Source organism: Octopus bimaculoides, chromosome 21 (assembly GCF_046866305.1).
Source record: "Octopus bimaculoides isolate indiv1 chromosome 21, ASM4686630v1, whole genome shotgun sequence".
NCBI lineage: Eukaryota > Metazoa > Mollusca > Cephalopoda > Octopoda > Octopodidae > Octopus > Octopus bimaculoides.
In genome coordinates this window covers 11,784,409-11,796,803 of record NC_142948.1, presented here as the reverse complement: position 1 = coordinate 11,796,803, position 12,395 = coordinate 11,784,409, and the positions used below count along the sequence as shown (strand labels likewise).

The window sequence follows — 12,395 nt, the reverse complement described above, 5'->3', positions numbered from 1 at the left end:
ATGTCCGCATGTACTTATACATGCGTACATACATTATATATATATATATATATATATATATATATATATATATATATATATATATATATATATATATATTGTATATAGGCACTTATATAGCTTAATTATGCGAATAGCTGCAGGCCAAAAATATTATAGTCGTTGTGTATATCTTTAACAAGACGTCAGATAAAGATACTTGCTGTGCTCAAACAACCCTTTGAGGCGGAAGCAGGTGTTTAGAGTTGTAAAATTGACTTTAAAAACGCGTACTTTACTTGAGGGTAGCCAATTCTGAGTAATTCTTGATTCATTAAATTATTTTCTTTTCTCAGTTGAAGGGAATCTATCGCAATGCTTACCAGGGGTTTTCTTTTCTTTCCCTCAAATCGAACTTAATATTAATAACAAAAAATTTATCATACTTTAGTATTTATTATAACTGTATAAGAAATTCATTCCCTAGCCACAGGAGTTATACATTTTAACCCTGCGTGGGTATGAGTACACACGCTTACCTGCGCATGCACGAAAATTTGTATATATAATGTAATTTTTTCTTGAAGGACTGATTTGACCATCATAATACGTATCACAGATTTCGATGAGGAAATGAAAAACAAAATCAATTATCAACATACGAGCGACCACCCTTCTCAACCTTACATGATTTTGATTTAAGAATGATACATATTGACCAGTCACATTTTTTTTAGGTTGGAAGATGCACAAAGCCTGCGCCATTCGAAACATTCCTCCATGTAAGACTCTCTCCTGTTGGAGAAATCTGTTTATCATCCATGCATGCATCCGTCCATCTACCCACCCATCCATACAAACATACTCACATACTATCATGCTTGCAACCATACATACATACATACATAAGCATATACTTATACATTAATATACATAGAACATTACATACATACCTACATAAATAAGCACATTTCAATTATTTATGATACTAATTGAAATATGTAAGTAGCAAAGGAAAGCTTGGAAAAAATGATATATACGTGGATAAATACTTGTATATATATATATATATATATATATATATATATATATATATATATATATGTATATATATATATATATATATATATATATATATATATATATATATATATATGCAGGGCTTTAAGGATACAAGAATCAAAAGTACAAACACGCATATTTCTCATGAGAATGGGTATACAAATTATTTATGCAGTACACCATTGCAGACTTCTTTCAGACGAGTTTTCCAATAAGATTCGTATCTGAGAATTAGTGAAATATAACTCTGAGATTCATCAAAATATGCTAGGAAACGTATGCCATGAACCCCTTCATAGTTGATTACAACGTGTGTCACGTGCCACATAAAGTATGCGGATGGTGTATGAAACCGTAGCGTTAGGACTGTATAGGTTAAAACTCAGAAAGGTAACTTTAGTCTAGTCAAGATATGTCTGATGAATGCTAATAAAAGATTCATCGAATTCTAGCATACGAAATCCCGATTGGTAAAATAGGTTCTAAAAGTGTCTGCAATAGAATATTGTATAAATAACTAGAACACACAATGAACATAAGCAACATAGACATACGCTGATACACAATATATATATATATATATATATATATATATATATATATATATATATATATATATATATCCATTCATATATATGAATATAAATACACATATATACATATACATGTATAGATACTTGCCTGTATGTTTATATATAAGGACACATATATTACATAATATTAAGTAACAAAGACAGAAGAACAAGCAAATATTGCACGCGTATATGTATATGTACGAACACATACATACATACATACATACATAATACTTACATATAAATACATACATATATATATATATATATATATATATATATGTCTAAATATAATGTATAAAAGATTGTGGATAAGGTCAAAACTATGCGAAGTATGCAAGGTAAGTCACAAGAAAACAAACGTGACATAATGTAGACTTACCTTGTTTTCAATATTTCGGAGTTATGACCCCATTTTCAAGAAATTGACGATTCTTGCCGAAGTGCGTAGGTGTGAGCGTGTGTGGAGTGGACATGCGCAGAAGGCTGTTAGAGGAAGCTAGCTGGTTGCTATAACAACACATGTCTGTGAATGTCTACCTCGCGCACGCGCACACAGGCACATCGGTGGCATACATGAAGTTCTAGAAAATGGTGTCATAACTCCGAAATATTGAATACAAGGTAAGCATACATTAATTCACATATTTGTTTCCTTTTGATTTACCTTGCATTTACTTCGCATTGTTTTGGCCTTACCTACGATCATTTATACGATATATTCTACACAATGCTTCATAGTAATTGTTCCATTATATATATATATATATATATATATATATATATATATATATATATATATATATAATCTCACATTCAGCCACAAATGAAGATAATAGGACATGGCCTGATTTTGGGGCAAATCAACAAATTGCAAAGTAAGATATGGACCATCATGCTTACAAGGACGAAAAAGTTAAGCTGAGACATTATAAAGAAACTGGAAAATAGTGGAATGATAACATATGGCCAGGTGTTGGAGGAAGGGTAGGAGATGAAGGAACTATATATCAATAAGATAATTACTGGAAAAATAAAGACAGTCTTACCAGTATAGTGGTCACCACCATTGTTTTGTTTCCGAATGGAGGGGCAGGTTCTGTCTGTGGAATTGAAAAGTTTGTTCCTGTATTCAAATTCCATACACCGACCTAGAAAAGAAAGACATTCCTGTATTAGTTCTGTGATGTCACACTTGATAACTTCACGCTTAACATAATTTAGTTATCACTAAGGCAGCGAACTTGCAGAATCGTTAGTGCGCCGTGCGAAATGCTTAGCGGTATTTCGCCCGTCGCTACGTTCTGAGCTCAAATTCTGCCGAGGTCGACTTTGCCTGTCATCCATTTTGGGTCGATTAAATAAGCACCAGTTACGCAACGGGTCGATGTATTTTACTTAATCCCTCCCCCAAGCTGCCCTTGTCGCAAAAAATTGAAATCATTGTTTAGTTATCAATGTTCAGCGCTCCCCCTCTGTAATTTATTTACGGTGACCCGCTGTATAGCGCTACCAGTCATAGCGAAGTCGCTGGAAAAGCATACGAGAAGTAATTCTCTTAATTGAACTCGTAGCGTCGTCTGCCTAGTGTCTCTGACCGATGAGGAGATAATACTCCGAAATGCTAGCATCTCACTGTCTTGGTAGGTAGCGCTGCGAGGGGATCTAGGTCTATACACGCCATATGTCAACAACCAAGATATATTATCCGTGATAAAACGCAGTAAATAGCTTGTTCCCCATTTCGAACGCGCATCAAGTATATTCGCACTTAAAATAATATTAATATTGCAATGTTATTACATCTAAATGCGGCGAGCTGGCAGAAACTTTAGTACGTCGGGCGAAATGCTTAGTGATACTTCGTCTATCTTTACGTTCTGAGTTCAAATTCCGCCTAGCTTGACTTTGCCTTTCATCCTTCCGGTGTCAATAGGTTAAGTACCAGTTGCAAAAAAAAAAAAAAATAATAATAAAAAATTCGGGCCTTGTGCCTAGAGTAGAAATGAATATATTTCTTTCTGCAGTTGACGGGTGGCCTGAAATTTTCTGGGTAGACGATATTCGATTACATCAATCCCATGATTCAAGTGGTCTTTATTTTATCGACCCTGAAATGATTTAAGGCAAAGTCAACCCCGGCGCTCTTTGAACTCGGCAAGTAAAAACGGACAAAGTGCTCCTAAGCATTTTGACCGGTGTGATAACGTTTCTGCCAGATCGCCTTTGTTTAATACAATCTCGAATCATTCACCTTATGCAAGTATTTCTATGGATGCAACGTAATCCAAATGGTTATAGAAATAGCATCTATTCTATTTCGTTTTATTGTATATGTTGACAATGTCACACTGATGTTTTATTGACCTGATAATTACGTCCAGGTTACACTTATCAGTAGAATGCTCAACCACAAATGCGATAACGCTGGAGAAGTTTATTCATCTGACAGACAACGACGGAGATCCACCACCACCACCACCACCACCACCATCATATATATATATATCATCGTTCGTAATAGGAATCATTAGTTAAATCTTCTCTGTTTAATCATCAGCAGTAACATGAACTCATCATATCACATTTGCAGTAATTAGTAGTGAGTTAATGAAATTCCGAAAGAATAATGTTTCGAGACAAAAAAAAATTACAGAAATAAAAAGAAATCTCAACAATTAATAAAAAAAAAGTCAACAACAATAATAAACTTAAAAAGCTATTTTCTATAATAAAAACCAACAATAACTAAATGTATAAATTATATTAGAGAATTATCAGCAACAGTTTTTATCAGTGATATACAGTAACGTATAGCAAGTATTTATGTGTGCTGGCACTCCGTCGCTTACGACGTCGAGGGTTCCAGTTGATCCGATCAACGGAACAGCCTGCTCATGAAATTAACGTGCAAGTGGCTGAGCACTCCACAGACACGTGTACCCTTAACGTAGTTCTCGGGGATATTCAGCGTGACACAGTGTGACAAGGCTGACCCTTTGGATTACAGGCACAACAGAAACAGTAAGAGTGTGAGAAAGTTGTGGTGAAAGGGTACAGCAGGGTTCGCCACCATACCCTGCCGGAGCCTCGTGGTGCTTTTAGGTATTTTCGCTCAATAAACACTTACAACGCCCGGTCTGGGAATCGAAACCGCGATCCTATGACCGCGAGTCCACTGCCCTAACCACTGGGCCATTGCGCCACCACGGGCAAGTATTTATATAGAGGGGTAAAATGATAATAATGACGATGGTAGTAGCAACGATGACGATAATTATTATATTCGTTCGAGGATCTTCTTATAATGGTTTCAAAATATAGCACAAGGCAACCACATTCGCAGGGAGGGCGTAAATTGTTTACAGCAGCCCGCAGCGCTAAACTGGCACTTATATTATCGACCGCAAAAGGATGGAAGGTAAATCTGACCTGGAAGGTATTAGAACTCAGAAACTTAAGCCGGACGAAATCCCCGTCGTGCTAACTATTCTGCCAGCTCTCCACCTAACACTCTCATAATACTGGCTTCAAATTTCGGCATAAAGCCAGCAATTTTTGGGGAGGGGTTAGTTGTTAATATCGACCCAGTAATCAACTGGTACTTATTTTATCGACCGCAGACGTTAAAGTTAACTCTCAACAGAATTTGAATTCAGAACGTAAAGAACCGTATTAAATACGGTTGAGTATTTTGCCCAACGCGCTTACGAGTCTGCCAGATCACCAACATTATACAACAACTACAAGAACAATAATAATTATAATAATCCTTTCTACTGAATGCATAAAAGCTGAAAAATGTGTGGGAGGGGACTAGTCGATTACATCGGACTCACTGTTACACTGATACTTATTTTGTCGACCCAGAAAGGATGAAAAGCGAAGGTGACTTCGGCAAAATTTGAACGCAGAACATAAAGGTGAATAAAGTATCGATATGCATTTTGTCCTGCGTGCTACCGATTCTGCCATCTCACCTCCTTAATGATGATGACGACGAAGACAATGGAGTCTTTTATTGTCCTATTACAGTATCAGAAAAGGACGATTTGTAAAACCTGCGTTTCCATAGGAGTGAGAAAAGCAATAATAATATATACACGTATTGAAAAGAAATAAAAATGTAATATATCAAAATAACAGGACATATATCATATCTATAACATAAGAAAGGGAGAAGTCGACCCCGCCATTCCTAATATGCCCTTCAACACAAAGGCAAATGCCTTCTCTCTGCTATGAAATTACAAACGCAATTTCAGAGTGGAAATCTCCTGTAATATACAGGCTTGGCATTCTCACCAACATTTTAGCAAATTTATTGGGAGAAAGCAGAAAAAAAAAAAAGAAAATTAGTAAAAATGAGCCGTTTAGCTGGAAATTGATCCATTCGTTCAGCAGTACAACACTATGTCCAGGAAAAAACAAAACAAAACATAAATGGTCCTAGGTCACTGAAAATATGCCAGGAGTCATCGAGATTCGTTGATTTGTGGTTTACCAACACTTGGCAGTTTACCAACTTTCAACGATACGATTCTTGATTATATATTCAGATCTGCAGCCTCAACTAGAGCTAAGTCATGTCAGATTTAATTAAGATCACTTAGAACGCGCTTAATTTGTGGACATGGAAACAGACATCTCTCTACTAGAGATTATCTAGTAGAAAGCACTTTTATGCATAATAGGAGGTCACATCCGTATTTTATTTTAAGTATGTTCCCATTTTACCAGGCCATGCTTTCTTTCCCTCTATTATACATTATTATATTTTTCCTTCGGTTTCTGATATATTTTTGTTGTTGTTGTTGTTGTTGTTTTGTGAAATGTCGTTCATCATAATCGTAGCTATACGCAATATATTAATGAGATTCTTTCATATGTTCTATATAAAGAACTGAATACGAACTTATCATGTCCCAAGTATTCCATAAAAAGTGCTGTCATCCTCTCCATTTAAGTATTTAACCTATCTTTACAAACTTTGACAGTATATGACCACTATTTGTTAGAATTTATACAAAAATAAATCGCATTGGTGCAGTAGAATTCTGCAAATGTTCAGCAATAACTTATATTGCCATTCTTCTTCTGTCCTGCTTTAAATACATTGTAAACTTACAGATTCAAATGAACAGAGATATTTATTCTCTAGATATAGAAAATGGATATAACCAAAGGTCAAATGGAACGGTCACCGGTAGTTTATTGAGCTCCAAAATCTTGGATTTATATTTATGGATGCAATTTTTCACTACTTAAATATAGGCTTTTTTGTTTTATAATGCATTCTTCCAGTGCCAGTTACATTGTATTCAATTACGAAGTCAAACTGCGGTTGTAACAATGATAGAACACAGCCATAAACAACAAGATATTGCAATAAAGCAAAACAGATATAGCATTCTTGGATGGTTACATTTACTTGATGTTATATAGAGTATTGAGAATCCTATAGCTTAATACATCCTGAAATCGATCATATGCAGAATAAATAAGATTGTAGATATAGTTTTTTTGTTGTTTTCGTTTGTCCTAATTGTTTAACTATTTCGTTTAAAGAATATAAAGAGCAACTCGTACATCGCACGAAGAAAGAAAAACAACACCGTTTCACATATCTCAAGCATATGAAACTGACCATGAAAGTGAGGTAAAATACTGAATACTCGTATAGGAAATTAGAGAATGCTGTATGCATGTACACACAGACACACGGATATAATACATATTAATTTAGCTGTCACGTCACTTAGATTTGATTGCATTAGGAAATGGGTTGCAAAAGCTACGAAGAGTAAGCGATTTTGTTATTTGTCCAACATATTATCATGAACTCTGCCAGATCCAACCCTTTGAATCCCTTTGTTAAACATTCTGTATATACGCAAAATATCCGTGTGAGAAGTTATGCGAAACGTCTGTTGATTAATTATGTTTGCAAAACGTGTAATGTTTTGAAATAAAACATACGTTGTGTGTATAAGAAAAAAAGAAATAGTATTCCCTTCACTCATATTTCTTATATTGCATACACTCCAGTTTAACTAGCTCTAAATGTAAGAGATCATCCCGTTTAACGAGGTCGATATGTAAAACTGTTCAGTAAATATTTTATTAGCTAATACACTTGGTTCCACCTCCAGCCCTGAATATGTAGAGCCAGAAGTATGGTGGTTTCTTTTATCTCATTTATACGTTAGCATTCTTTCCAAATGCATTAAATGACCTAGAGCACAATGAATATCCTTGATTGTTATAAGTTAGAACAGAATTAGGTTAGTATGTTGCCCAATCTCTTAAAGTAGTGGAACGTATTTTAAATTGCGTATTTTGTCTATTATTTAATCGCTACCTGCGTTCAACTCATTTAAGTACACACGATATGGAGGGAAAGTTCGCCGCTGTTAGATTAATGCTTACTCCATGATTGGCAACTTTAGAGAATACTGACAAAACTGATCTTGGCAGGATCTGAATTAAGAAATTAAAGGAAGGACCTTCAATAAATAACGCAAAATATTTTATCAACCGTTATAATAAAGTTTGCAATTGTGCTAATCCTTGAACCAACAGATATTGCATTTTTGATAAATGTTTCAATCATGTATTGAATGGGATCAAATGATAGACTAAAATATATCATTGATAACATATATGGTAAACGTTGTTCTGTTTTTACATAAATATTACCATATATCATTTGCCACTCATGAGAAACTCTCTACCGCAGTATAATTTGTTTTAATAGAGCATCCACGTTTAAGTGGCGATATTTATTTCCTCTCAGCATTAATATTGCCTCTGTAACTGATATCTCTTATCAAACAAGTTCACTGGCTAATAGAATAACAGCGCCTATTCTGGTACTGTTATTCTATATATCGCTGGCGGAGGAGAGGAATCGTTGCTATATGTAGAGGTCAAGTGTCCATCATTGCCATGACCAAACAACGTCGAAATCACGTGAACTGGTCGTCTCAGCGCTGGACATACAGAGGCTTATCTCCCCTCCGGTGAAATAAATGTGTGCATTTTGCACCAAGAAAAGCCAATATGGGAGTTTCTCTCTAACAGAACATCCACGTGTGAGTCGAAATTTATATTACCTCTCTATATTAATACTGCTTCTGTCGCTATTATATATTAGGCTGTACTCAGTTATATTTTGACAGTATAACAAACAGAGCAGCCTGAATTTGTAGATTGTTTCCATGATGCAAGCCACAAAGGGATAGCAACCTATTTTTGTAACTCTAATTCGTTCGAATTCCAAACTACCGCTTTACAATAAGAATTGTATAATGTACGAACGATTATATATACATGGTTCCGGGTTCAGTTCCATTGTGTGACACCTTGGGTAAGTGTTTTCTACTATAGCTGCGGTTCGGCAAAAGTAAGTAATAGGCTAACAAAGAATAAATCCTGGGGTCGATTCGTTTGACTAAAGCCAGTGCTCCATTATGGACACAGTCAAATGACTGAAACAAATAAACGAATTTTACATATATATATATATAGAGAGAGAGATAGAGAGAGAGAGAGAAAGAGAGAGAGAGAGAGAGAGAGAGAGAGAGAAAGAGAGAGAGAGAGAGAGAGAAAGAGAGAGAGAGAGAGAGAGCATATGAGGGGTTTAGTTCAGGGATTATCTATACCAATATGTATGCTGCGTAAGTGCTATAATTGGTAATCCGTCAGGGTTCAACTTCAATTGTGTGTGTTTGTGTGTGTATGTGACGCGACCCAGCCTGAATGCATTTGGCTATCGATAAGAAAATAACGGTAATAGCTCAACGTTACATAACTGTTTCTGTTGAAAGCTCTGCTGAACTTGGTTCAACAAGGTGACGCTATATCTGTGTTGATAAAACATTCACAAATTTTATCCTGCTTCCTCCCTCAACATCGTTTAGATTCTGCATTATTTTATAACTACACATAAGAAAACTATTGGGGTTGTTGAAATTATTTTTTTAGCCCCAGGCCAGCCGTGATCGAGTTGACCTATGACCAAATGTCTACTCTGGAGAAATCTATAAAATCTATCTATTATAAAGAAGGAGATATGTGAATTGAGGAATATAGACAGCCACAGTTTTTACAGGATCAATGACCTCGTATTAACTGCTCTGTTAGATCGAATGTCAGAAATCACGTATCAATGAACAAGTCAACGCTGGACGCAAAACTGGTTATCTTATAATCAAATGTTATATTTATATCTTAAATAATGTTTTCGGTACGTATCACTGAAGTATTCTCTACATGTATTGGTCCCAACCAGGGTTCATATGGCTCTTGGGAATCCAAATATGATTTCGTTGTTTAAATGTATCTGAAATGCATTGGTTATGCTTCTACGCTACACAAAATATTTTATCAGTTAAAAAGAGACGATGAGCGATGGCTAGAGAAATATTGAGCTTTGTTTTTAATAACCAGTTGATCTAGCAAGCGAGGCCTCATATCAGTGAGTGGGGGCCGGTGAGCATTGATGTCGTCGAGAGGTAGGCCCCGAAACGGCGCGCATTCTCTCCTGCTGACCCCATACACTTGCTGGCTTCCGGTATGCGGAGTTCTCGACTGGTAGCACTTGAATGTGCGAGTTGTTTGCAAGACATTCATACAGCTTCCAATATTTAATTATAAAAATATAATAGGTTGTTGATTTTTAATATCAAATCACAAGAGCGTCCATTCGAGTAAAGTAAGGATCCAACGCACCCATAAATAAAAATGGTTGAGAAGCAATATTCTACATAGTCATTCCAAATGCTAGAGATAAACTAAAATCTTTAATAAATGATGGCATCTTGGATAATGTGGACCAAGTTACCCGTAAAAAGCTAAAATTTAGCTACAGTTACAATAACAACTGCAGGAACAGTGATCTTCATAATCCTTTCTACTATAGGCACAAGGCCTGAATTTTTGGGAGAGGGGACCACAATATTATATGGACTCCAGTGTTTCACTGGTACTTAATTTATCGACCCCGAAACGATGAAAAGCAAATTTGACCCTGGTGGAATTTGAACACAGAACGTAAATTTGGACGAAATGCTGCTAAGACCAACGTGCAAACAGTAACAACACCAACAAGAACAACAACAGCAGCAGCAACAACTACAACAATCATAATGATAATCCTTTCTACTAAAGGCACAAGGGCTGAAATTTGCGGGGAGGAGGGACTAGTCGATTACACCGACCCCACTGTTTCACTGGTACTTAATTTATCGAAGCCAAAAAGGATGAAAGGCAAAGTCGTCGTCGGCGGAATTCGAACTTAAAACGTAGCGACGGCCGAAATACTGCTAAGCATTTTGTCCTGCGTGCTAGAGGGTCCGCCAGTTTGCCGCCTTTAAAATATATGTTCTGAGTTGGATTTGATTGCTATTCTTAGCCGATCCCTTGACCGGCCATTCTTAGCCGGTCACGGGGTTTATGCAGACTGTTAATGCGATTTCGCTTAAAAACTTAAGACAATATGAAAACTTTCGTTCAGATATATCCTCTGTATTCTATACTATATCCCTCTATACTCTTTTCTAAAATACAAACAAAACTTCACACAATATCTAGTAGCATCAGTAGTGAACACAGCGTGCAAATCGTAATGTAATATGTCTATATAAAGTATATAAAATACATATAATCTATACAGAACATCACTTGACGGCTTGTTAAATTATGCGCTTGTAAGTGATTCAAATATTATAGATATCGAGTTTACTTTATGGCTGAAGTTTTCTACTCATCGTTTCCCGATATTTAGATTTGAATATTGCAACATTAATAAAAACCGCTATTATCCAGGCAGATCGATGTTTGCGCAACCCAGTACAGCAGAACATACCAAATTGTTTTTCATTTCCCTCTCAATCATTTATTTTTACCGGCTCCTCTCTTCATCAACATAACTTTATGTGTTCCCCGATTACGAAGACTTTATCTCTTTATATATATATATATATATATATATATATATATATATATATATATATAGTTAATGTGAATATACATGTGTATCATAAAAAAAAGATGCCAGATCCAGCGTAGAGGGTATCGCGACTAGATTCAATAATATTTAATAGACTAATGCTGCTATGTAATCAAATTATAAGCCAGTAGATATTTTATTTCCTTCCTGGAAGATAAATCACGTGTGTATGTATGTATCCATGTAGCTACGTACGAATTACGCATGCATTACTTTGATAAAGATGTACGTACTGGAATAGACAGACGTACACGTACACGCCGTACATACACCACCTCACATACACCCATATATATATATATATATATATATATATATATATATATATATATATATATATATGCACACGGATCTATTTTTATACGCGTATACATACAATCACAGATAGCCGCATGCATATACGCCAGTACAATCATACATTCGTCTGTGAATACAAACTGAAGAAGCAAACATTTACGAATTTTTGTAGAATTTATATCTGTACTTGGCTAGTTGGCAATTTACATATCTATTACACGGATATTCCTGCGGAGAAGAGTATATATGCAAGTCAATTAGATGTCCGCTACATCTGAAGCCTCAGCGATGTTCTGGTTGAAATGTGACTCACTATTAGTGCTTGCCAAATCTCGATTTCAGATACTGAATCATCTCGTGTAATGAAAATTACTGTTATACGGCACAGTGAAACGTTGAGCAAGTACCATATATAAGTATAGAAATTACAAGGCGCTTACATTTCCTTCGTAATTTTCTTAAATCCTCGA

At 35.6% G+C, this 12,395-nt stretch overlaps 1 protein-coding gene across 2 annotated transcripts in view; it reads right to left on the bottom strand.

Moving 5' to 3' along the window:
* Positions 1-12,395, bottom strand: part of LOC106883108 (glutamate receptor ionotropic, kainate 2-like) — a 251,853-nt gene that overhangs the window by 90,118 nt on the left and 149,340 nt on the right. For both annotated transcript variants that reach the window (XM_089338811.1, XM_089338813.1), the window contains exon 8: positions 2,666-2,767. In XM_089338811.1, coding sequence (XP_089194937.1) covers positions 2,666-2,767 — 102 coding nt within the window. The remainder of the gene's footprint in view (positions 1-2,665; positions 2,768-12,395) is intronic.